The sequence below is a fragment of the Augochlora pura genome, chromosome 3 (genome assembly GCF_028453695.1).
Source record: "Augochlora pura isolate Apur16 chromosome 3, APUR_v2.2.1, whole genome shotgun sequence".
In the NCBI taxonomy this organism is placed as follows: domain Eukaryota; kingdom Metazoa; phylum Arthropoda; class Insecta; order Hymenoptera; family Halictidae; genus Augochlora; species Augochlora pura.
The window spans coordinates 29,010,583-29,038,172 of NC_135774.1; the positions used below are offsets into that span (position 1 = coordinate 29,010,583).

At 45.6% G+C, this 27,590-nt stretch overlaps 2 protein-coding genes across 9 annotated transcripts in view; one reads left to right on the top strand and one right to left on the bottom strand.

Annotated features, from left to right (window-relative positions):
• Positions 1-25,255, top strand: part of LOC144479034 (uncharacterized) — a 78,339-nt gene extending 53,084 nt beyond the window's left edge. For 6 of the 8 annotated variants that reach the window (XM_078197501.1, XM_078197505.1, XM_078197503.1 and 3 more), the window contains 2 exons: positions 19,930-20,041; positions 23,732-24,268. In XM_078197501.1, the coding sequence (XP_078053627.1) occupies positions 19,930-20,041; positions 23,732-23,791 (172 nt within the window). In that variant the 3' untranslated portion in view covers positions 23,792-24,268. Of the gene's footprint in view, positions 1-6,248; positions 6,519-19,929; positions 20,042-23,731; positions 24,269-24,309 lie in introns of those variants that run through there. The other 2 variants (XR_013495464.1, XM_078197504.1) reach the window with 2 other exon arrangements.
• LOC144479033 (fibroblast growth factor receptor homolog 1) overlaps positions 1-27,590 on the bottom strand; it is an 80,965-nt gene that overhangs the window by 48,840 nt on the left and 4,535 nt on the right. The window lies entirely within an intron of this gene.

A 27,590-nucleotide genomic window follows, 5' to 3' on the forward strand; every position in this document is an offset into this window, starting at 1 on the left:
ACTATCCGTTTTATTTATCGGACAATTATTCCAGTTGTCTCGAATAATTTAAATGAAATAATTGTTCGCATGGATTCCTCGCAGTCGAATATTTTATTCCGATAGCATTCATTCATTTTTCGTAGCAAATTATTATCTGTCTGTTTAGTCGAATAATTCTTCATTGCTTATTCGAATAATTCTTCAAAGTTTAGTCAAATAAATCTTCAGCGCTTTTTCGAATAATTCTTCATTGTTTATACGAATAATTCTCCATCGCTTTTTCGAATAATTCTTCATTGTTTATTCGAATAATTCTCCATCGCTTATTCGAATAATTCTTCAAAAATTACTCGAATAATTCTTCAATGCTCCCTCGAATAAATTATTACAAAATACTGGAACATGCTGCTAGAACAATTTAATTAATTATATTTAAACTGTTTGGGGAAACGTAAGCTCGAGGGTGGCGATCACCGAGCCGAGGGATATAAAAGTTCGCCGGAGGTGTCTGGGGACTCGGAACGCCGAATATTTTCGGTGCGCCACGCGCGAACGTAATTGAGCTAATCGCGCCTTCGCCTTGACACAGGAGTGTTGCGTCGCGGCGACGAAAATATCCGGCGTCTGCCGTGAAATTGGCTCCCGTTCCGTCCAGATCGGAGCGGTTCGATTCTGCCCGCTCGTTCGCGTGTCTCGCCGTGTAATTCTTGATCGGCGTTAATTAAAGCGGTCACCGGATCGGGAATTATACGTTTTTATCGAGACGCCGCGCGGCGCGCACGATATCAGCGGCAAAGAAATCCGTACAAGGTGATTTCATTAAAAACGATTCGCCCTCTCGTTCGGCCTATCCCCGCGGTACATCGGCAAATAAACAATGCCGAACGGCCACCGATCGGCTGTGAAACGAATAAAAAGAAAGAACAGAAGAAAAAACCCCACCCCGGCTAAAAGCATTCGCCACGTTATCTTCGATCGCGATCGAGTTCTAAGTACACGCGCGGGCATCTGCATCGGCCACGGAAACAACTTAATCGGGCGCGTAGCCCGTAAAAAATTAAAGGAGTCTCGTTCTTACGCCGGTTACGGCGAGAGCCGTTTATTAAGCGCGCGGACAAAATTTTCGCGAACTAAAAAAAAGCTTAAACGGCTCGAACCACTTTCATAATCATCGGCAAGCATCTCTTCGCCGGCGCGTATTAATACGAGCATTCGCAGACGTTCACCGGTGGCGGCAATTAGCCACCGACCGAAGGGTACACGCGTTTTCCCCTCCCCGCTCCGCCTGGCCCCCCTTGCGCTCGAAGTTCCTTATTAAAGCCCCAATTTCTCTGCTCGACGTACCGAGCGTGCTCGGCCCCGAAGAGACCGTCCCAAGGTCGACGCTTTTTATCCGAAATCTTTGCGACTGTTCGCCGAAACATCGAAAATCCCCTTTTAATTGGTTTATGTCACGGAACGAACGGTTCGCGTTTCAACCGTTGTTGACAAATCTTTTGCACGCGAAGCCGCAACGTCGAGGTGAAATTGAATAATTATTGCAGATAGTTCGCTGAAGAGGGAACTGCAACGTGCGTCGCGTGGAACGAGGTGAAATTGTTGCGAGACTGCTCGCATTATTTCGAAGCTGTGCTGTAAATAAAATGGAGATAAAATGAAATCATATAAGATAGAATAGAATAAAATGAAACAAGAAAATAAAATGAAATAAAATAAGGTAGAATAGAGTCGAATACAATAGATTCAACTCGAATCAAACACAGTGATTCACTTAACATTATATAATTAAAATTAAAACACTTAAAATTAAATAATTACTACTCAATGACAATTCACGAAAAAGGAACATTTCTTCATAAAAAAACCACAGTCCCGACATGATATTTATTCGATAACCACGACCACAATCGTATTCGTTAACCTTTGTCTCTTACCCGACCAACATTCTGGCCAACCCTGTATCCCCATTGTGTATCGGCCGGTGATCAACACCTACCTTGAGCGCCGAACGAGCGACGAAACGAGAGTAGCGTAATTACCCGTACAGAAATAGACGACAATGTCGTTCGCCGGCGAAACGCAAAAACACGTTGGCCAGCTCCGGGTGCTTAATCGAGCGCAGGAGTAATCTGCGAGGATCTCCGGAATAAAGAGATCAACTGGAGAGTGCACGGGGAAAACGTGGCCGCCATCTTGATCCCGAAGGAAGACGGCACACACACCGCGGCCGGATGGAGATCGTTTCATTATCGGATATCGAAAAATCCCGGCTTGCATGTAATGAAGCAATCCGTGCGGCGATTGCGTTCCGAGTTAAACGCCAGTGTCAGCGGGAAACGTGACGATAATTGTACCTGAATAATTGCGATAAGCGGAGGTCGATCGCGATCGGCGACCGTCTCGTCGCCGTCTCGGCCGCCTTGTTTTATTCTCTCTGTCTCTCTGTCTCTCCGGCTCTCGCTCTCTTTTTCTCTTACCCTCTGATTCTCTCATTCTCTCTGTCTCTCTCTCTCTCTCTCTCTCTCTTTCATCCTCGTTCCCCACTTTATCTTTCGAAGCTGGAACGCGGCGTTATCGCCGGTACGCGTAACGTTTCTCGTGTACAGCTTCCATTGATAAGATCCGCCGGGAAGATCGCAAGCCGAGCGCCGCTCCTCTTATCTCGGTACACGAGCTGCCCTCGAACAGATTCCAGTTGCGGCAGTCTCGGCTCACCTGATCGAACGCGCCGCAGTACTTATTGTGTGCTGAAAAGCCTCCGCGCGCACCTGGCCCAAGGCCGCGTCATTACCGCGCCCGATGCTACTCGAAACTTTCAGCAGAAGTAAAGGATCTCACTTGAAACGACAACTGCTAAGTAGAGCAGGTTGCGAGAATGACCTTAGATTCTTTGATATTGTTAGCAGAATTTTTCATTATATTCGGTAAGCGCTGAGATTTAATTTTTGTTACAGGCTTTCAAATTCAGCGATGTAGACTGGTATAGGTTAATATTATATTGCAACTAAGTGATCGAATCAGGCGTTTGATATTCCATTTCGATGATTTTTCTATGTATTTACATTGTACAAGAGTGCTTCGATCCAATAAATAAATTATTATTGGGGCGCCTAATGCCCTGGACAATTCTCTGCACTCGCACTATCATCGCGAGAGTTGGCGATAATTCATTCACTATTTTGATTCATTATCCACGAAGCAAATGACAGCTTTAAGATCGTCTAATGTTCTCGGTATCCTGTAATTAGGCTCACCACATTTACCAAGAACCGCGTGCACCACCTCGACCAGCCAGCTCCAGTTTCATAAAACGTTCAAGGATGCCCCGCGATCCGGTAGCCACGTGTCGAGCAAATCCACGGCTCCCGGCCGGCATTCCCTCGTCCCACGAATGTCTTCCATGGGATTGATCAATTAGGTCACCGGTCCGGAGGCTGGATCAAGCGGGGATCGTCGATAAATCCGCGCGGATACCTCCCAGAAGGCAGAGCCCCTCCCCGGTACGAGGGGACCAGGCTTCTCTATTTCCAGCGGCGCGATAAAATCTCGCGTCCGGCCGCCGGTCAGTGTTTCATCGAAAAAAATACCGGTGCAGGAAATCGACGAGAAAAAGAAAGGACACCGTCGACGGGGAGACGCAAGCGCGCGCGCGCGGGCGCGTGTGTGGTAGGCAATGGGACGTTATCCGATGCCGATCGAGATTAAGGTGGCAGGATCTACGAGACGACGCGCCGCGCGGCGAAACGTCCCGGCTACCATCCGCACACAGGCTTTAATGATGATTAATGCGTGCCGCTCGGTTGTTTCATCGTTTCGGAGAACAATCCGTGGATAACGAGGAATGCCTGGATCGCCTTGTTAAAGCGTGCCAACGCCGCGCGAATTATCGCGACTCGCCTAACCGGCCAATTTCTTCGCCATTACCGAGACGAATTCTCGCTCGCTTGGGCCCCTTTTCACTTTTTACGGAGCCCTCGCGCCGCCAAGGACGTCTGCATATATTTTATCTTCGTCATATAGCTGGCAGGGTGCTAGCCCTAGGATTAGGGTGCGACGAGTGTCTCGGAATTTTCACAGATTTTTCCGGACACCGAAATGACGGCAGAGTTGATTTTGAAAAATCACAGGCTACGTTAGTAAGAGTATAGCAATTTTTCATGAGCGAACGAAGGAACGAATTAATCTGAGACTTTGCAGATATTTTCAGAGTACCCTCGTCTTTCTATACAAATTTTTTCAGTTCAATTATTAGCACATAACTGACTAGATTTATATATTTCAATGATAACTGCATTAATATATTTGTCACAAGGATTGTCTAGTTAAATTAAAAACTGTGAAGAAATTAAAGCCGAGAACATCGAAACTCATTAACACCGCCAAGGGAAGAACAAGAGCTATACTAACTTCGCACGTCCCGCAACCGAAGTAGAATCTTCGCGCGAAGATCCGCAATCCGCGCGACGCGAAATTGAAATCGTTCCGAAGCCTGTAAATTACGGTTGTAACCCGGCGGAATCCCCGGCCTTTAAATTCGCCGATAAAATCGCCATTTCTCAAGGCAGGCGGTTTAAATATCGAGTTAATCGGCCGCTTTCTTCTCGGCGGCGTCGATGGAAAAATCGATCCCGAGGCGAACGCGTTCAAAGTATCCGAACAGGTAACGAGGCCGCCGCCGCCTGCCTAATCTATATCTCGAGCTGCTTCGAATTTCTGTACGAAGCCATCACGGATTCCCACTTGGAAAGACCAAGGATTATCTGTTTGCCGGCCGCCGCGAAAAGAAGATCGATTTTTCGTAATTGAACGGGGTGGAATGGTAAATGGGATTCTGCTTTAATCGGCCGATTGCTCTCGCTGTCCGCGTCACGGTGCGCCGGTTAATCTGTCCTGGCGATTTTTCATCCGGCATCCGAGGGATCCGCCGCGGATCTCTCTCGCGGCTGTGTTCCGCGTGTCCCTTAAAAGCGACCGGCAACAACATTCCTCGGTTATTAGCGGGACTTAGCGCGCGGGAATCCGAACCACCTCGCCCGGAGATATACGAGCCGATTTCGTTTTTCCGTGGATCCCGATGTGGCTCGCGGCGCTGCACGGTGTCTTCTTCGCCGGCACGGTGTCTTCTTCGCCGCATTGAATATCGGCGGATCGGCAATTTGTATCGTCGGTTCGCGCCTCTGCAACCACTACCCGGCCGGGAAGAGTGTTTGTTAACAGGATCCGCGTTCCGCCGGGGATTCTCCACGTGTTCCACGCCCGATAAATCCTCACGGCGTTCGCCTCCTCGCCGTCTTCGGCTCCCTCTCCCGTTCGCCGACGACGCTGATACGAGATTAATCGGGCTCTATGAAAGAAGCGCGTAGATGTTCCTCCTTTTTTTCTCGAGCAGCTGGAAACTCGGATCAGCCTCGTTTCGAGCGCACAGATACCGCCATTAATTTAATTACGCATTAACCCTCCTCCGATCGCCGCACTCTCAAATGATCCTCCGATCGAACCGAGATGCGTCGATGTATCGGGACCATGAATAATTGCTTCTGTTGGTATCCCGTGTTGCGTCGGTGCCGCGGGATTGCAGGTGGATCGTTCGCGTTCGTTGGAAACCGTGCCCGAAATAAATGTTCGCTGTAAGTGCGAGACTTTCTTTTAATAGGCTACGAGTTTTGTATGAAATACAGACTAGCTAATAAATATCCAATTGGATGAAAATTTGTCCAGATAAAAATTCCATCCAAATAATTTTTGATACAAATTTGTGATACACGTGGCCTGAAGATCAAGTTTAAAGTGTACCACCGGTGGTACTCATGACACGGAACGTGTTAAAAATCTATTCAGGAAATAACATATCAACGCAGAAAAATTCATCCAGATAAAAATATACTTGAACGAGATTCGATCAAGAAAGACAAAGATAATATAATTATTCAGACCAAGAATCGATCGTTTAGACGCATTACCACAGTCTCTATTTAACCCCTTGACGTACCATTTTCTTCACGGTCACCGTGACTAGGAATTTTTCAATTGACACAATTTCTTAGAAGCGACAGAACATTAATGCATATTCCGTGTCTGACTTTACTTGAATGCTTAAATATTAATAACAAGGGATTAGAATTTTATTCCAATTTTATAGAACAGAATAACATCCTTATTTAATTATTTGTTACAGGTAATTTCCATCGCGAGTCGGACTCGTCGAAGATGAGGCAAGGGGTTAATATTATCGATAACGTCGATCACGGATTTGCCGCGTCCGCACGCTCCGGAAGAGTGAATCTTCGGCTGATAGATAGTCGCCGGGTTGGCAATCACGGCGACAAGTTCCTTCAACGAGAATCAAGCGCAATCGCGGACGATTAAGGTCCTAATCAACCCCCCGGATTAACGCCGAAGGGGGTCCGGGCCGTCGATGGCCGACCCAACCCCGAAGAAAAATGACTCGGCCGATGCGAGACGACAAGATAACGTTTCCCCTTTCGTCGAGGAGAGATATCTGTCGATCATAATTCACGGGCCAGCCGGAGGAAACGGTGGGTTGCCGTCTAGGTGGGAGAAGAACGGGGGGGCACGGCACACACCGGGCAGAGAGAGAAAGAGAGAGGGAGAGAGAAGCCACGGTCGAGGTGTCCGGGGTTCGCGCGCGGGCAAAACGTACCGGCCGCGCAATCTTTTCTAATTATCTCGTTCCAGTGCGCATTGCGAGCCGTAATCGGATATGCTAATGGGGAACAGGGAAACGTAACGATGTTACCTATCTTTTTATGTCGCCCTTGCGCACCCTCGAGGAACACCCTTCCACCTGACCGTTGCGCGTCGTTCCCCCCTCTTTCTCTACGCCTCGCGTATCCCCATCGCATGGGAGCAGCGACTCGCGACCGCGCGGCCGTGATCGAAAGAACGGCTCTTCCACGGCGAAGTAATTACCGTATCCGTAAATAATAACCGTCCCGTGCTACCCGCGCCGTCGCGAGCTCTGTAATTAACCTTCGATATGAAATATCGCCGCGTCACAGACGCCTTTCGTTTTTTCCGTTAATTAGCCAGTTTCGATGGACACCCGGCGGGGGCTCCCGCCCTCTCCCTCCGTTCTTAGACAGCATCCTCTCGTCGCGAACTACGGTCGTCCCCCGTCCTTGCGGGGTGAGCGCCGGCGACGTTAACGATGTCGCGGGCGCCGCAAAAATTCGGCTCACCTGAGATCTGTTATTGATAACGAGCGACCGAGCGACCGAGCGTCGCCCTGCTAATGGCGCTCGCCTACCGTTCCGAGGACCTCTACCCGGGGACCGTTCCCTAGACTTCCAAGACAGAACTGTGTTCTCGAGCGGACCTCGCTAATCTCCGAGCAGTCTTGTCATAAGCGACTCTCGTTAACGACCGCGAAGGCGACGCCGAGTCCTCGGATCCCAGGACTTCCTCGACTCCGTAAATCAGGGCTGCGATACGGCCTCCGTGGTTGTCGCGGATTTTCTGAAACGACGCTATTAGAGTCTCGAGGTAATTCCATTCACGTGATTCCACTCGCTTTCGAAAGCAATAACTTCGATCGCTCGCGAATTCGAGAGAGTTTGCGGATCGTTCGAGATAGAGAGGATAAAGAAAACTTGATGACGCAAAATCGTGACCCCTTATCAACCCGACGAGATCGTGCACGGTTTACGAACGACTTGCTTCCGTGACAGGTGTAACGTTGTCTTTGATACTCGAAAGTATCCGATAATTAAGATTCACGCTTCGAGAACCACTGAATCATTTTTAATCGAATCTAGATCTCCTGGAGATTAAGCTGGATTAGCTCGGCCGATAAGGGAGATACGAGCGATTCAAGGGTCAACGATCGGATTCGAGCTAGTTTGATCAAAGTCCCATCGGATCTACGAGCTAACCCGATAAAGGCGACCGACGGCATCCAATCTCCGCGATCTTTCGCGCGAGAAGGTTGTTAACAGTCGGCGGAATTTTACGCAGGCTCGGCACGCAGGATATGTAAAGTATAACAGAGGATATACGTGTACGTGCAACAGGCAAACACGGGAATCAGTTACCTTGTTTAACAGTACATTGTCGTTATGCATGCGAATTGCGATGTTTAACCGGTCAGCTGTGTTTCGACGAGTTGCGCTCGTCGTAACAGAGAACGCCGGCGTTTCCTTGCGACGAGAATAATCATCGAACGCGGGTAACTGGATAATGCTGTACCTATCGAGCAGTAAAGTTGACTGACGTTTGCGTTAGTCTGTGGACACGACATTGGATCTATAAATATAGATCCCTCTAGAATTAGGAAATTTATTTAATCTTTGTAATTTTCAAAATAAAGGATTTTAACCTTTTGCACTCGGCGCCATCGTGGATGTTACTTAACAGCGCTTATAAACATTTATATAATACATACATATATATAGTATAGATATATACTATAGTAGACTATACTATAGTAACTTTAATGTTTAGTCATATACTAGAATTACGATGTCCCCTGAGAGGGGACAACCGAGTGCAAAGGGTTAAAATAAAAAAACTTAGAAATAGGAAATATGGAATATAGTACGCGTGCGATAATTTATTAAAATATACAGAACATGGAAAATATTCAGAACGCGAAAGGTGAAACATACGCGGAGCTGCAAAATGAACGGAATAGTTCAAATTCCGCGAAAGTCTCTCGCCCAGGGAATAAATGCATTTGCATGGGCTTCCGTAGTCAAATGACTGGTAATTAGCTCGCGCTTCTTTGCTTTGTTAAACGCGCACGGAGATAGAGATCTCTGCGCGGCGTGTTTATATTTGCCCGGGGCTGCGTCTGCTTCCGAGAAACCTTACGGAACGACCGATCCAGATCCTTTTGTCTTCCGCGCATGATCCCAGCCACGCATCGTCGCGCAGTAATTGGCGGAATGAGCGCAACGAGGTCGAGTGATTGGCGAGAGTCTCTCTTTCTCCGAGCCGGAGAGGCTCCTTTCGAGCCTTCGGCTTCGCTCTTCTGACTCTCTCGGCTCTTGCTTCTCTGCTCCCGCACCGAAGCTCGGTAATTGCCTCCGCGATTCCGTTGTTCGTTCCGTGAATTGACCCTCGGGGTGTACACCGTCGACCAGGGTCACGCCGCGATACCACCGTTCCGAGCCGCATCGGTTAGATGGATCGCAGGTGGGCATCGCATTTTTTCAATAAATATATACCAGGACTTCTGGCAGCGTCGCAGGAACGCGACGATCTTCTGTTCTATTCGGAGAGACTCGGGTGAGCCTGTAGGCAACAATGAGAGGCAAGTGTTGTGAGTAGAAATGACGAGCGAGGATGAAAGTCGAGGATGAAGGTCGAAATCGAGGGACAAAAATTCGATAAAAAGCAAGAATTCAGCACTTTGTGGAACAAAAATTGAATATGAAATTGGGGAATGAAAATGACGAGTAAAATTGTGAGCAAGAAAAAAACGATTAGCAAGACTTCGGGATAGAAATAAGGAAAATATTGTGGAACAGGAACGAGAAACACAGATCGGGGAAAACTGCCAAGGAAAACGGTGCAATTCATTCATCAAGAAAAGATCGAAGAAGAAAATTAAGAGACAAAATTGAAGAGTAAAATTGACGATCAAAAACAGGATATGTGAAAATGACTAGCTAAAATGACGAGCAAGAACAGGAAGTAAAAATGACGATCGAGGGTTTAGAATAAGAGTAAGATTATAGAACGATAATAAAAAAAGAAAATTGCGGAAAAATCGAGGTGAAAAAGTTCGGAATAAATGACTGGCAGGTGGAAGTCCAGCAGCGTAAAATCCGATCGTCGATATCATCCAGAGCAATTAAACATTTTTACGACGGTTTCACGAACCCCGTCGTGGTGGCACCGTCATTGTGACGGGATGTAAAAATTGCAACGAAACGCAACGTAACCTCAACCGCGTTACCCTTTCTGCCCTATAAAGCCCGGCAACAACGGAACCGGTGTACGGTTTGATTTCTGTTCGACAATTAATGCCGACGAGAATTAGCATAGACATCCGCGGCCGTCTAATTACACGTTACGGGTGGACGGTGGATTTTAATGTATTCGCGGGATCGGCGAGTATGTAGATTACGCGAAATATTAGTGAACGTTAATGACGTTCGGAACTAGTTTAGGCATCGGACGCGCAATTTTAGATGTAGGCTGAGTGCAGTTAATTTGAATTTAATGCCGGGATAAAATTAACGAATAATATCCTCGCATGGACGGTTACGGCGACTTTAATAAGTGAACGCATTCAAACCGTGGATCCGATAATTAGCTACACGCCCTTTATTCGAATCTCGACCGTTTCATTGCCGGCGGGAACTCAATTCCGCGGAAAACACGAGCAGATGCGAGCTCGTTTTTAAATTTAATTTAATAGCGATGAAATGGTATAAACGGCGATCTCAATTTACCCAAGAGGCAAGAACTATTAAAATATGAGCGTCGAACCGAGGAAAAGAAGGTATATCAAGCATAAACCGGCGCCCTTAAAAACTGAAATCAGTCCTACGTACTATAAAATTTATCATAGCAGAAATCGTCGTCGAATGAATTACTTAATTTATCTAATTCCAATTTTATTTAACGCCAATATTATTTATTCGCGACGCAATGGACGCAAACCTTCGTCCCGAGTGAACGGAGGACGTCGGGTCCGACGACAATGGCGCGCGGATCGCCGCGCATCGTACTTAACTATAGAGAAAACCATAGGGGCAGGCCATGGGGTGTAAAAGGGTGGGGAGGGAAAGGAGCGATCGGGGAGTCATCGAGGCATCTCTTATTTGCGGTGCGCCGCAGCTGCGGTCGGCATCATTATGCAATCAGACTATTAGGAGCTGGGTATTATCGGAGCCCGCAAATAGCTGCGTAAGGCGTTCCTCGCGGTCGCCGACTATAAATATTGATGATCTATCTTTCGGGCCCCACGCGACAACTTCCGATTCCAGCAGTTTCACCGACTGTCTCTCATGTGGCCGCGTCGATCCGATCGTTTCGTCTGTAACGCGATCGGCGAACACGGCCGAAAGTCGCCTAATCGCGGCCGATACCGCGGGGAATCGTGTGTGCACGCTCGAGCGAGCACGAGCCTCGTGGACATTGTTATCCGGGATCTGTTTGAGGAACAACGCGGCGGCTGCCGTGATCTACGGAGCCAGCGATGGGAACGATCGATGCTCAATAGACCGTGCACCATGGGCGCATACAAGCCGGCGCGTGACGTGCCGCGAAACGGAAAACTTCCGTCTAACATGAACGTTCGCCATAGGCGAGGGGAGACGTATTCGTACGTCCGCTCGCGGTTTCTCGCAACGATGTTGCGCGAGCACGAGGTGTTTGCCGGCTGATAAGGCCGCCGCCGGTAACACCTGGAAAAAATTGTTCGGCCCGGCGATCGCTTCTGTAGCCGCGAGCCCGGTAGGAAATGTTTCGTCGATTTGTTGGTCACGTTTCCTGACCAGGAAGCCTTGCGGAATTCGTGATAAATGAAACAGCCTGTAACCCATTCGCCTCCCTGTTCGCGATTTTTCATTCGCCGCGAGCGCGACAGACTGAGCTTTGCAACAAGGAAATCGCGAGAACTTTTTCTCGCACGTATATTCTTTTTCTCCCACTTTAGTCGCGTTGCTATTTTACATTAACCCTTTGGCTACGGTAGACCTTGGCACGCACCGATCATACGAATTAAATTGCGACGTCGACTGGATCGAAGTTTTTCGTTTTTCCGAGGGAGCATATTAAAATATTCAAAATACTGAATTCTATTACATTAAATCAATATTACTTGAAGCGAACCTTTCATTTTAAGCTTCTTTTTACAGTATTTAATAATTATTTAATATCGGTAACGAGAGAATAAAATTTGATTCCCAGTTAAAGGAACGGATGAATATTCACACCTAATAGTTTATTACTAGAAATCTCCGTCACGTGTCTGACACGTTAAAGCACGGCAAAGGGTTAATAGTAATATTTAATTTTCGAACAAGCGTCGTTTCTCGCGCGCAGGTGCGCGCCTTTGATGCTCTTCGCGGCGAATGGAACGGTCTCTGTGCACTCGCTCGAATGATTTGCATATTAGCGAGAAGGACATCATCCCATATAAGCGATCTTGACGCCGCTAATATAAATGGGCGCAGTCTGTAAATTCGCACGAATAATCCGCGCTCTTAGTTTTGTTGTCAAGGTGTACGCTTTCGAAAGCAGACGTCCCGCGTATTAATGAGCGGTGGCATTTCCCCGCGTTAAGCGATCTTGATGCGGTTAATAAATGGACCGGCCAGTTCATTCACACGAATCATTTCCTGCTGTTAGCCGTTTCATTAAAAAGGGTACATATACGCGTGGACGGGCCGTAAAGGTGGCCGTTCTGGGTAATGCTTAATAAATGAAGAGACACAGCAGATCATTTCTTCTCTTTTGGTGTTACGTTTTCCATATAAGCAAACTCGATGGCAGCTGCCAATCTTTGCAGATTAAATAAGGACAATTCCTTGCTTTAGCGACCTTGATAGAATCATTAACCCTTTGACTACTGTTGGCGCCTATTGACGTCCGAAACGTGTGGCTTCCCGGTACTGTAGACGCCAATAGGCGTCAAGATCAAATTTCGCCCCCGGTTATTATTAAATTTGATTAATTATATATTGTGTAATATTTATGTTATATATTGTAAGAAAAGCTTAAAATTATTGTTCACTTCAAGCAATATCGGTTTAATGTAATAGAATTCATTATCATGAATATTTTAATATTCGAAAAACTACGGCTATGCCAAAGTCTGCCGTAGCCAAAGGGTTAAACTAAGCCACCCCTATTGACACGTTCGTCGGCCAGCGCGGATCGCACGAGTTTTTTACCGGTCTCAAATTCGATTCTTAGAACGTTATATTTTATACATTAATTATCAATTAATGTACAACAAATATAATAAGTAACGAGAGAAAGTACTTAGCCGGCGTGAGTGCGCCGCCTGTTGATTTAATCGTCGGCTTCGTTTCTTTTCCGCGTCGCGTTCTCGCCCTCAGTTCGGCCGCGAAAAATAATCCCCGCGGGTATCCTCCGGCCCGCGGCCAAAACAGCCGTATTTCTCTCGGCGACACGTGTAACTGCATTGTAAACAGAGAACAAGACCCGAGATAATAAACTCGCGGGATCGCGTTCCCACCCAACCCTGGAAATATACTGCCTCTTGGCGCGCGGAATTGTTCTCGCGCGTCTTACGTCACGGCGCAACTGCGTAACGGGGTTTAACCCTTTCTGTGCTCGAACGACGAGACTGAGGAACCATCGAAAATTTGGTGTAATATTTTACGATCAGTTTTATAGATATTGTTGGAGCTTGGGTTTAAAAGATTGTTAAATGTGGAGCTTAAAAATTCCAGTTAAATTTAATTTGAATTAAATTTAATTTAATTAAATTTACACACTGTAAAAAAAGTGGAGGGGATACTTACATTATTCTCAACGTGTTACAATTGTTGAAAGTGAAAAGGAAAAGCTCTCACCTAATTTAAATTTCTAGCAATTAACATAGGCTATTAAAAAAATGATTAATAGATGAAATAAGTATCCAGGTAGCTCCAGTACCCTGTAACCATACCAACAAATTATCGTTTCCCATAAAGATCCGCGATCCGGCGATTACGCGCCATAGCAACAAGACAAAAATTGCTTCGCCATCCCTCATAGTTATCTGCATCGCTGGTAGCTCCCTCGAAATCTCCCGAGGCATTAATATTAACGTCGTTTCCCGTAATTGATATTTCAGGGGTAACGCAATTAAGAACCTGGTAACACGCCAGCCGTTTACCTAAACGCGGTCCGCGGACTAATTAATATAGCGCTCGGCGTTAAGACATTCCGTGACAGCGTTACGGTGTTCCGTTGAATTGCAAACCATCGTCCGGGAGCCGCCCGGAGCAAAGCGGTCTCTCTCTCGAACTGTCCGGCGCGTCTACCGACTTTCCAAGAATTATGTATACGGCGGGAACGTGAACCGCGCGTTGGACTTATAATTGCAAATTCGATGCCAAAGAACAGGAACTGCGTAAACGGTTAGACGCAACCCCACGCGCGCCAACACGGCAAGCGTAATTAATAGTAGAATAAACGTGGGTATTTTATCGCGATAGGCTCTCGCCCCGTCCTTTTCATTGCAAACAAGCAATTTAGCGGCGTAAATGCCCGTCGTTTACCGGGAAACTCTCGCAATCTGTTTCATAGTTGACCGTCCGGACGATGAAACTCTTGAGACGGTAGTAAAACTCGCGGAGGATTGCATGGTTGCACTGTGTTCTTTAGGACAGGTCGAACGACTTATTTGCTAGAAATTTACTGCAATTCCTTCACTCTATTGCAGAATTGTCGATTTTGTTGTTAAGATTTTTTTAAACTTTTTAACAGATGTAGTTAAGTCATACTAATGATATTTCTTGTAATAAAAAAAAAATTGTGTCGCGGCGTTTGAAAAATATTTTACGCAGAAATACATAATTTTTAGCACAAAACTTAGCAATTGCCTATACGACCTACATAACCTCATACTTAAATAATTAAAATAGCAAGAATGCGTCGAACTTGAAATCCAGGAATATGATCTCAAAATATAGACTTTAAGCTTTAATATAAAAAAAGAATCGTTATCCTACGACGATTTTTCATAAAAATATCTTTAATCAAAGTTAGCCAATTCTCATCAAATATATCGTCTATGCAAAATTTATTGATAATGAGAATTTGCCAAGAAAAATAAAAATGTTAAAGAAAAATGAAAAATTGCAAAGCGTCGCGAATTGTTTCAGTAAGCGTGATACGCGTGGTTGTTCGCGTAGCCGTGAAAAATTCGATTAGCCCAGCCCCGGGCTTGCACGAATGTCGCTACATTTCGTCGACAGGTGGGCCTCTTCACAGCTCTCTCTCTCTCTCTCTCTCCCTCTCAGCGCGTGCCGCGAGAAGAATACCCCACCCAGCCCTCGAGTGAGGGTCGTTTCGTCGACTCGGCGAAACAAACAGACTCGTTTCCAGGGCGTCGTTACAAGGTGTATCTTGAAAGGATCTTTGGATTTGTTTGGACAAGAATTATCGTCGACGAACCTGCTCAAACCTTGCTACATAGTGCCGGCTGATTCTCGGCCGCGTTTACGCGACAAACAAGCAGCACATAAACGTAACACCCTCTCACTACGCCCTCATAAACGTAACAGTAATAAGGTGTCAGAGTGAGAGAAGGAAATAGCAATTTACTTATTATTATTTTTTGATATAATTATCGATTATCTTTTAATTTTGGGAATTATATATCGGTAGATTACGTAAACTATATTAAAATTTGTTTATCTGTAGATCACTTTATACTCTTTAATTAGTCAATGGAGTCTTCAATATCTCTACTATTGCACCCTTAGACATACTTCTACTTTTCTTCGTCTATAGAGACGGACCCTTGACATAACTTTGTTATAATTTTGACAGAACTTTAACACAACTTTGACACAACCTAGCCATGATAATTTCCAAGTCTACAAAAATTGCAACACCTCTTCCTGGCTCAATAAGATCGGCGCAACTGGAATACTGATCCCCGTGTCCTAGGACCAGGTCTCGAAATCGTTCGCCTTCACTAAAGGGCCCAGAGGTTCCAGCTTCATTTTATCCGTCCCCGCGTTTCCGCAGCATCTAGGCCCGAAGGCAGAGAGAGTCTCTGTCCCGTGGTTTCCCCGATCCGCTTTGTCTCGCACGCACGCCTCTGGTGCGCAGGCAGCGCGGCAATTAGCGAATTCAGATTCCGGCCGATAAATTAAACCGCGTTGCTCTCGGGTTCTCTCGTGCTCCGGGTGCCCGGTGCGTGTCTGCGGCTCGCATGAGTGCGCGCGCGTGCACGTGCGCCCGGAAACCACGCCGCGCCGGCTTTGCACCGCCGCGGCACCGGCACGGACCGCACCATAACGTTCTTAACCCGCGAGATATCCACCTAGCGCCAATTTCGCCGGATCACGCCTCCCGCCGGGACCGTTTCCACATCAGTCATTAGCCGGGATGACTCGAAACCGTACACGTTCGCTGCTGCCGGCAAACATCAAATCTTTCCCGATCCATTATTCTGATTTCTCGCCAGGTACTTCTGGCCGTATCTGCACGCGAAGCAAACTCTTCTTTGATCATCTCAGTTCGCTGACGCGCGCTTTGGGTTCGTTGAAAACGGGCTTTTCCTATTCCTGTACTCACCGCGTCGTTTATTGTATAATTAGGATAAATGACATCGTGACTCGTGCATTACTATTGAACAAATAAGTATACATGCTTTAATAACGTTGCCTTTAATCCTTCGCACTCTGTTGTCTCCTCTCGGGGGACATCGTGATTCCAGTGCATCACGAGACATTAACCCTTTGCACTCGAAGCCGTTTTAACTGTAAAGCTAAAATAATTTCTCTGGCTTATAGCACTTCCATTTTATACTATATAATATATCTAATATTATTATAATATCAAACATATTACTGTAATAAAGGTTCGTAATAGTTGGTAGGTAACATCCATGATCGCGCAAAGTGCAAAGGGTTAATTGCGACACCTTGTATCATATAATTCCAAGACAAACGTTCTTCATAGAACAGTCTGCGAACTTTGCAGAATTGAAAAATTAGAGAACGCTGTAATTCAACAGGGTTAATTACCATAAGATAGCAATTTATTTATAAGCACTTTGAGTGATACTGTACAGTTAGTATCCACAGGTGTTATTTTCTAAAAACGTCCTTTGCTTTCGCAGCATTCAATTACAACGTCACATTAGCACCGCCTCTAATATTTCCCTGTCAACGTTCCCGTCCGTCTCTCATTATTCTATAGCATGATATCCTAAGGTTTGTTACAAAGATTTCACGAATTATAAATCTTCCGGGGACAGTCGAAAAGAAACGAGCCGGCGACAGCCGGGTGACCGGCAAAAAAAAAAAAAAGGAAAGAAAGGAACGTGGCCGAGGTTCAACCGGACGTTTTCACGCGACGAGTTTATTAATCGGCGGGCACGCGGGGCCAGCGGGGAGAGGCGAGGGTCGTTTGTCAGGGAATTAAAACGTTCCGCGAACATAGTGGTTTGAATCAGAAGTCATCCGTCTTCGGTTATGTGTGTCCGGGCTTAACGCGTCCCCCGCGCGCCGCATACGTGATTGCGCCGGGCGCGCGCGCATGCGACGACGCCGCGACGATGCAGAGTCGTTGCAGAGAGGCCTCCGTTCGCCAAACGATAAATTAACGACGTCTGTTTAGTCGCAATAAGTTCGCTGGGAAACACTTCGAACCTTGATCGGCGTACGCTTGTTTGTGCCGCGCGCTGCGCGCGCGTATGTTGCAAATTGATGGCCGCCGCAACCGTGTTGAAAATCGAACGGAGCGCAAACCCGGCGCAAAAGTGATAAATCGGGAACAAGAGGGCTTAATAGGGGATCGTTAATGAATCGCCACGGATAGGTTACACGTGTGTGCGCGCGCGCGCAACCGTGTTGAGACGCTTCGAGCGCGGCTTTTGATCCGCCCCGGAATTCACTTTGTCCCGCGCTCGCGGAACACGTTGTTCATTGGTGCACACGTACGCCTGGGTGTAATATTTATTGAGTCGACGCATAATTTCGCGCGGTCTTTCGCCGAGACGCGGGACACCGGTTGCATTTTCTCATAGATTTTTGTTGAAAAGCAGGTGGACTTGCGAGGACAGGTGCGCAGGTGTAGCTTCGATTTTTCGATCGGGATTGTTCAAGGTTTGCGTTCTCTCAGGAAACGTAAATGCAATTAATTATTCTAAATTTAGCACGGTCGGGGTTAACTCTTCTTTATTCATAATATTATTGCAAAACGATATTATCATTATTATTATTACTATTCCAATATTTAAATATTCTTATAGTATTCCCCAAGCGCCGAGTTCATTTTTCCAAATAAAAACGAAGCTCGCGATAAAATAAGCCACGGTACTTACGATAATATTTTTTATTAATTAATATCAACGGAGCTCGCAAATAATTTTTCTAATGAACAGTATAGGACACGGCGATATATCAGATGGATCGCAGTATTTATCCTACACGTTATAAATGCACGGGGACCCGTTAATCGCCGATCATCGTCGAGAGTAATCTCGCTTTAAAATCGATAGTAAATAATCGATCATTGGATACGATCCCGGGCGACCAAGTGAATGGACAAGGTTCACGGACGATTCTCATCACGAACCGCGCAATATCGATGATAATCTCGATCGGTGCCCGGGAACCGGGGGATAAAAGACGACGGGGCCGAAGAATTGTAGATCCTTATCCGGATCCCGGGGAACCCGTATTTCGCACGTGTTATCGGCGTGATAGTGCCGCTAATGTATATGATGTAATATGATTTACCAGACAGATTTCGGTTGATGATCGGTTACGGGGAAACGAAACCACCACGAAACTATTAAACGCTACGCGGAAAATTAAAAGAAAAAAAAGAAGAAGCATAAAACACGCTGTTCGTCGTAACGATCGCTGCCCTTCTTCGATATCTCTTCCCTTACAGATAGAAATCATGGTGAGAACATCATGGTGAAAACATCAATGTCATTAGTAAGCATAGAGTTATATTCGTCTTATTTATAAAATATTAGAAAATGAATTTGTTCCATAAAATATGAGAAAATATCTTTCGGTAATTTCAAGTTTTATTTGAAAAACTTCCGTCTTGCGCATACTGAATTTCGACGAATATTTATATTAATATTGAATCTAAGAAAAATATTGACACATCCTAATAAACATCCCGATAAGTAGAAAGTTAATTACGCTCGGAAATGAAGGCACAGTAACTGGTTCCACTACCCCAGTGACATCCCCGCGAACGGCAACCGCTCCCCGGACAAACCGTAATTACCGCTCCGATGGGATCTCGGCGCTCGCAACCCTTTGTTTCGTCGACGCGGAACTGTTTTATATCGCGTTTCTCATTTTCTGAATTAACTGTGGACAGTCCCGGCGCGATAAAGTCGCGCGGCGGCAATTAGGCTGCGCATCTTTACGCGCTCGTGGCGTCCTGTCGAGATACCGAAACCGCCTTCTGAAATGTCGGTCGCACTTTCAGTTTCAGCGAGCGCCAAGTTTTTTTTAATTACTCAGAGACGTCACGCGTGTTCTTTTTATCGTAGCTTAACGAGGATGTCGAGGCTTCTTTGGTTAAATATTTATCGATTTTTTTCGTTTAGTATGAAATAGAAATTATTAGTATAGTATAACGTGACTGTATTCTTGCAAGTAACAGCATAAGTTGTATTCAGCGTCTGTTCATGGCTGACTGAATCTACTTGCGCCGACATATGAAAATCTCTAAGCAGTGTTTTTGGAATAATTATAATAATTGTCAGATTCCTTAACTTTAATATTTATATTTAATATTATTTTCTTTAATAATAATTTAATTATCGCACTGCTGTTATAGGATCATTTTGATACAGTGTATGCAAATTTTCAAATAATTAATCAATATTTGCTAATTAATAAAATAATTAAATATTGATATTATGTTAGGAATAATAATGTGACTAACATATTTTTCGATCTATCCATAGATCTACCTGTATATCAAACAATAAAAATATTTTCCGGAAAAATTGACGAATAAAATTGCAAATGACCGCAAACAGTTGCGTAATTCTAAAAATAATCCGTCGTTCAAGGATCAACGTGGAATTACATTCGCTTTATATTGCCACCTTTCGTTCCTCGACTTTTATTTATCGACTACGGTAGACGATCGTAACGCACCTTTCATTTTAGGTCGCAAAGAGAACAGCGATGTTAATTCTCCCGATAAATCACGCGGATTGTATGCGAACCGCGAGTTGGAAAGTAGGCAAATCAATGCTCGCATCAAGTAGAAACAGCCTGCGCTGACCGTACACCATTGTTCCAGATTCAAGCACCTCGAAAGCCGAGTCCGCAGACTCCGGTGTGTACACCTGTTCCTCGCCCGCAAACACCGCACAAAAGATCATTGTCCACAGAGGCTGGCGTCCAGCTACGAAGTATTCACGCTAGAATAAAGAGACGCGTAACATGCTCGCTCTTCCCTCACATTTGCCAACGATTTATGCGATGGATTTAATACCAATGTTATTATCATCATTCACATTATTTTCGTAATATTACATTCCTAAGGAATGAGGATTCTATGGAATTTAAAAAAGAATTTCTTTAGAGAATTCAACCATAAAGGCAAGTCTTGTATATTAGAGATTAAATAGGTATATACATTATTTAAATAATTATATTATAATTTGCAATATTAGTGATTTAATACAGCGGTCACAAAAGATAATATCACATTTTTCTAAGACGGTATAACTTTGTTTAAAACAAGATTAAATAACTTCAACTTTTTACGGGACTATTTTACTGTGCAACGAATCTGTCGAATATTTTTGTAATAATTAAAAATAAAAAAAAATATTTCAGTCATTATCCAGCATCTAAAAACGATTTCGAACAATTCTATTTAGATTTTAAAAACATTATTGTATTTTGAAACACTGCCAATACATTTTTCCTCGGAGCCGTCGTTATGCCAATAATTGCGAGATCGCATTAAATGAATTAAATCGGGAGATCGAATTAAATTAATTAAATCGAGAGACCCCGAGGGCTGTATTTCGGGAAGCGATTCGAAGCTGGCCGAACGACGAACGAAACCCTCCCTGGAATCCCGGGCTCTGTACAATATATCATCGCCGAGCGAAATCCCCGACACCGACCGCATAATATTAGCGCGGAGCTTGAAATATTGACCGGGCGCGGTTTACTAGGCCGATGAACGCGCGTGTTGTTCGAACGCGTCGCAGAATAGCCAGTGGCCGCTAGAGAGAAGCGGCGGATTTTAATTAGAGACGTATTAATTATAGAGCTCACGGTGTGCCGAAGCTTCTTAAATCATCCGTCGCGACGCTCTTTCTGTCGACCGGTGGAAAAGCGGACTCGCACGAATGCAAATCGGCGCGACGCTAATGCCGCTTAACCTCGCGGTAATTGTCAGCACAGATAGAGATAGGGAGCGAGAGGCAAAGGCCGGGAGAGAAGAAGAGAGAGAGAGAGAGAGAGAGTGTGTGTGTGGAGTCTAGGATAATTTATCGCGGCATGAGATGCGAGCGGAATGGAGCCGGCGCGGCTGTGATCTAGAGGGTGAACGAACGTAATCAATTAAAAGTGGATGCTGCGAGAGGCTCGCTTCTTGCATACGATCTGACGTTCTAGACCATGCTAGGAATTGTTCTTTAATTTTTAATATTTTAATAGGCGCGTTACGTATTTTAATAATTTTTAACAAAATAAATACCGCACTCTGTTAACCCTTTGCACTCGAGTGGCGACTCTGAGGCACCAATAAAACTGTTACAGTACGTTCCAAAATAATTTTTATATTATGAAAAATTAGATTTCAGAAATTCTTAAAAATATAACTGTAGTTGCCTGAATTACAATATTCAATTTCATATGCATAAAAAACATTTTGTTATATAAAATGGAAATGTTATGTCAGAAAAGTAATTTTAAAATACCGCCGTTATTTTACCGTAATAATATTTACCGTTTTAAAATACCGTAGTTATTTTAAAATTACAGTTAAAATGGCTTCGTTATGGCAAAGGTTTAACGACACACAGACCTAGACACACGAAGTCCTATATTCTCTCACTAAAATCAAAAAATAGTTTCCGCGAACCTTAATACAGCCGCGTCACTCGAAGGAGCAAATCTGCGACGAAGAACCGGAAAATGATATGTAAAATCGAATCGTATCATCTGTCCAGCCCGTAGCGATTATAAAGGCACGAGGCAATCTTGCCGATCAAGGAAACGCTTAGTCCAAAGTGTATCATCGTGCCGGAGGAGACAGAAATTCCGCTTAATCACCGCAAAACTTTCTGCGATCATCTTTAAACTTTCTATCGGTCCGACGACGCTTCTGTCACTCTCCTGCCTGCTTAACCGTGTTTTCGTCGTCGTCGTCGTCTTTCTCGACGAGGCGGGAGGGACATGACCAAGCAATCGGGAAACGATAAGGAAGACGTCGATCGGCCCCGGCCCATTATCCGTTCGAGTTATCGGCAGCGGATTTAATGATACCGATCGCGCCGCGGGCCAGCATTACGATGACTTTGTAGCCGACTCTCGGCCCGATCATCGTCATAATTTCACGCGGCGGATCGCGCGCGGGTCAGACCCGATCACGGCTATGCATCGGCCGATTATTACCACGACCGAGAGAAAAAGCGAAACCACGGGCAGAGAGAGATAGAGAGAGAGTGAGAGGGAGATAGAGAGAGATCGGCTAATTGATTCCGCGTCGGCCGGGAAAAAGCGTCAGCTGCTCGCGGGACCGAGCAATTTAATCGTTTGTCTTATTAACTCGCCGCTAGTTGCGCCGGCTAGCGCGACCGGCTCTTCCGGAAGGAAATGGAAACCGGTCCATAACGCCGCGGTTTATAATGAACGGTAACGCCTGGCGTAATGAACTCATCGCGGCCGGATCGATGTCTGCCCGCGTAACGCGGCATGTGTTTGGACAACCGTATCGCGGCCACTGTCTTCTTCCCGGTTCCCGCGAATCGTCGTTCGAACTGCACCTGCGAAAATATTTGCGCCTCTTCGACGTTTACTTCGCGCTGCAACGCGCGCGTCAGTTTCTACCTCCCTCGCTATTTCGCCGAATAACTACGCAGATATTTGGCGTTCCTCTCTCTCTCGCATCGACGCGGTGAATTTGGTTTTTCCTTTAATCATTCTGCTGTTCGAAAATTGCATTCAATTTCACCATAAACGAATCGCTGCCAATATTTTCGCCAAATGTCACAGCAAGATCGCGTTTAATAGATTGTTATAACCGTTGGACACTGTTGTTAAAATAAACGCCAGCGACGGGCGCGTTAACTATAGCACGTTTGATTTACGGTTGTCGTTCGGCGTTGGACACGAAGGGCGAAGGCGGGGCGGTCGAAGAATTCGAGGACGTGAAAAAATGCAAATAACGCGCGGACTTCAAAGTCCGATGAAATCGCGGCTCCTTTCTTCCGTCGTCGAATATTTTCTTCCCGGAACACGGTTCGAGCTCGTGCGCTCGCGCGCGCGCGCCTCTTCGTAAACACATAAATAAGCGCGCGTGTCCGTCGGTTATTAATAAGATTTCACGGGTACCCGCGTTTATTTTCGACACCACAAATCTCGCGAGGACGCGCGGTTCATTAAAAAGCCCTCGGCCGGGCAGAAAAAAGCCGGCTTAATTGATACCTAACGAGCTGCTACCTTGACGAATGGAGCGGATGATCGAGGTGTTGACCCCTCTTTTTACCGAGACCGTTGTTAATGGGTCCAACGGCGCGGTCACTGGCGTTGATCGAACAGAGACGAGACTGCCAAATATTTTTGGACAAGTAGCCTTGGATCGTTTATCAAAAATTTATCTTTGTCTCAAGGACGATTGCTTTACCTGGAAACGCTTTCGATTATTTTTCGTCCTACTTTACAATCGCGATAAATATATCATAAATTTTTATATGAAATAAAAAATGACCTAATGGAAATATCTGTCATCTTCTAATAATTTTAATGAATGCTTAATGTATATATAGCTGATTAATATCTTTAATATGTATAGCTGATTAATATATATATAGCGCAGAAGTGTTTCCAAATTTTTCCGACGTTCTTATCTCGTTTTCTAGATGGCCGTACAAATTGCCGACCGAAAAGTATCCAAAGTAACAAAGGAGTCCACGGAGTAGCGCGGACGAGCTCTTAGGGCAACGCTCCAAAGTCAATAAGAGAGCAGCGACGAAGAAGATATTTCGAATTTTTACGGATTCGGCGCCGAACACGATGGGAAGGCTGTCTACCTCCTTGCTCTCCTCTTACGTAATATACTCCGAGTGGGCGTGGTTTCATTGCCCTCGCGATCTCGTAGGTGCCGGGGCAATGCCCCGAGGGGCAATCTGTGCCAGCACCTGCCCGAACATAAGTGCGCGATCAATTATCTATTCGATCGCGATCGCTTAAACCTTATCTGCTGCTAAAAATGTCAGACACACGTGGCGAACTTATAAATAGAAGAAATGCGTATTATTGCTGCAAAAGTAATTTCGATAATCCAAATCGATATTTTAACACGTTAACGCCGGCTTGACCCACCAGTAAAATAGATACTGCATAATAGGTTTATGTTATTTGATCTGAACATAATAAACAGATATTCAATAGTAAAAATATTATTCAATAGTAAAAATATTAAAACTCAATATTTTAGATTCAACGATGATGAAATGAAAGATTCGAGGATGGCCATTCGATCGACAACGGTGCCTTTAACACTGAAAATCTTCGGAACCCTTTCCTCGTGGAAAATCGTGTCTGGTGAACGTTTAGGGTCCCAGCACGTGGCCATTTTCTTCCCACGGGGAACGGCACCTTGTCGAAGAAACGACGACGAGGGAACCTGCGGCCGTCCTCCGGTGCGTCGCTGCCGACGAAAAGTGGTCCTTAACCGCACTTGACTTTCGAGACGAAGGCCAGAAAGACCGTAGGGGGGAGAGAGAGAGGAGGGGAGAGGACGACGGTCCGGTCAAAGGAGGGATAGAAACGTCCATTATTCTATTCCGACGAAGTGAGGCCGGCAATCTGGCCTTATAAAATAAACCACTCTAGCGCTTGCGGCTCGCCGCGATCTGTCAAATAAATCGTAGCTCGTTTCTTACGAGCTTACTTAGCCGTCGACCTCCTCCTCCCCCTGCCCTACCCTCCCCGCCCCGCCGACCTCCTCGACCGCCCCAGTGCGGTCTCTGTACGAGATTTTCGTCCCTCTTCGCGCGGCCACGGCCTAGAGGCTCCCGTTCGTGAAATAACGCCACGAGAACGCGCGCGAGCGCGAGCGCGGAGGAGAGATCCGTCTTCGCGCTCGAGAGGAGGATCAAGCGGCTCGAGGGAAATCTCGAGGGACAATGCGTCCCTCTGTGTATCACGGCGATCGTTCGCGCCGCGGCGATGGGCGCCGTTCCACGGACCTTTCATTCGTACGCACGCGGGACCGCTTGCTTTCGATTAACGCGTTTTTACGGGACTTTTCTCGGCCCTGGGTACCAGAGGGCATAGAAGGAGGAGGAGGAATTTATACGTTCAAAATACAAATTTTCTCGGACGTTTGTAAGAAATAGTTAAAAGAATGTACCCTCTTTCTATTTTGACAAGTTGCGAATAGCGAGAAGATGATATTAAATTTGCATATTTTCACAATATTTTCTCAATTCAGAGAATTTATTTTCTCAATTTATATAGAACCCTTAATCTAATAATTTTACTTTAGGGTTTTAGCAGATAATTTTCTTGGTTCTACTCTTCTCAGTTCTTCATTCTGCTAGTTTTTATAATCTGAGTGTCCATGTAATGATAGAATTGAACATCGAATCTCGTCACAAATGAAAGTGCCATTCCAATGCACTTACGATTAAATATAGTTTCCTTGAATCATCTCCACGGCAATACGCGGGACGAGCATAACGCTGCGCTCGCCTCTGCGCATATTTATCGCTGGAACACCTCGGTCCAAGCGCTTGTTAATTGGCCCGGCAAACAAAGCGAGCCCCCCCCCCCCGGGGTCTGCGCGGCCGCATTTAATATCTTAATCGTTTGTTGCCGATTCATCTTCGTGACGTCCCGAGGCTGCAGCTTCCGGTGCCCGGGAATCGGATTAATTCGCGACGGCATGAACGTCGTTAGGGAAAATGGTTTTTCGCCGTTGGAAACGCGGCAGAAATTACAGGCCGCGTAATCCCATCGGGCGAAAGAAGGGAGCGCAAAAACCGGCCACTTCATTATACCGGTGATTTATGTTTTAGCGAGGCTCCCCCTAACCGGCGACGGTGGTTGTGCGGTTTTTTAATCTAACAACGGTGGAACGTGTGTGCAGAAAACAGTCTCTCTCGCGGTCCCAGGCCGTGTCACCGGAAGTAAGCAAAATCCGCGGGCATCCACGCGATCACCGTGCGTGGACCCCTAGGTACAACACAGGTAGGACGCGACGTGGAAGAAAAAAACGGGCCCGTAATTCGTCTCGCGTGTATATTATCATTTGCGCGAAGACCCGGCCGTATCCGATCAGCGTTTTGCTCGCGTAAACACCGGAAGCGGCGCGACGCCTCTGCCGCCGTTGCTGCTGCGGGACAAACGAAGGAATTCCTCGGACGTCTACGAAATTCTTCAGGCGTCTACGATTTTTCTGGGACGTCTACGAGCATCATGGAACGCCTAGAAAATTTGTCGAGGTACGTCGACGATATTCTTGGCACGTATGCGATTTTTTTTGTGAGCGGGGTGCATGTACGAGATTCTTGGCGCGTCCATACATTTTTTGGGATATCTGGGAAGCTTTTCGGACGTCCACGAATTTTTTGGAATGCCCACGATTCTCTTCGAATGTCTACGAATTTTTTTGGGACGTGTAGGATATTCTAGGCACGTCTACGAATTTTTTGGGAACATCTAGGATAGTCTTGGCACGTCTACGAATTTTTTAGAACGTTTACGAATGTCTTGGAAAGTCTGCGATTTGTTTGGGAGCTCTACGAATTTTTTGGAAACGTCTATAATTTTTTTCGGATATCTAGGTACTTCTTAGAATGTCCACGAATTTTTTGGGACGTCCGTGAACATCTTGGAACGTCTACGAATTTTTTGGAACATCTACAATATTCTTGACACATTTTACAAAATTTTTAAGACAATTATAACAGTCTTCGGACGTCTACGAATTTTTTGGGATATCTACGAGCATTTTAAGACGTCTCGGAACCTCCTCAAAATTTTTTTGTGACATCCATAGACATTTTCACACGTCCACGAATTTTATTAAAAATCTACAACTAAAAACGACAATAATTAGCTAGGGTATAATAAATACAGGTATATAACATACACAGTGGAAATAATTCGAGGACATTAATATCAATCACGAAGCATTAGTAACGCTGATGCGTTATTTATCTACTAAAAAATTGTCTTTCTAAACATTCGCGAGCGGCCGGATAGAGGAAACCCAGACGAGCGATCCTGTAATTTTTGATTGCTATCAGACGGAATTTCTCTGGAACGATTTAAAGCGGCGGTTTGCACGGAAACCGTGGCAAAATTACCCCAATTCTCGTCGTTTAGCGACGACCGCAGAGCAGCGGCCAGAACGATTCGGCGGAGAAAGGAGAGAGAGAGAGGGAGGACGCCTGCGGAGAACGGAGGGCGAAGAGACGAGAGAAAGAGGGAAGGGTCGGTGTACAGATGGGGGGCGGGAGAGCGAAGGATAATTTATTCCGGCTTTATTTAATCTCTTCCCTCGCGTCTCGTCGACGCGACTTGCTAAGCTCCTTTAATCCAGATTCTGGACCGAGAAACCGAGAAGCGGTCTCGTGCTCGCGACCGAACAGAACGTCACAATTTGTTTGTACTAATCTCTCTGGACCGTCTCTCTTTCTCTCTCACTCTCTTTCTTTCTTTCTCTCCCTTTCTCTTTCTTTCTTTCTTCTTTCTCTCTTTCTCTTTCTC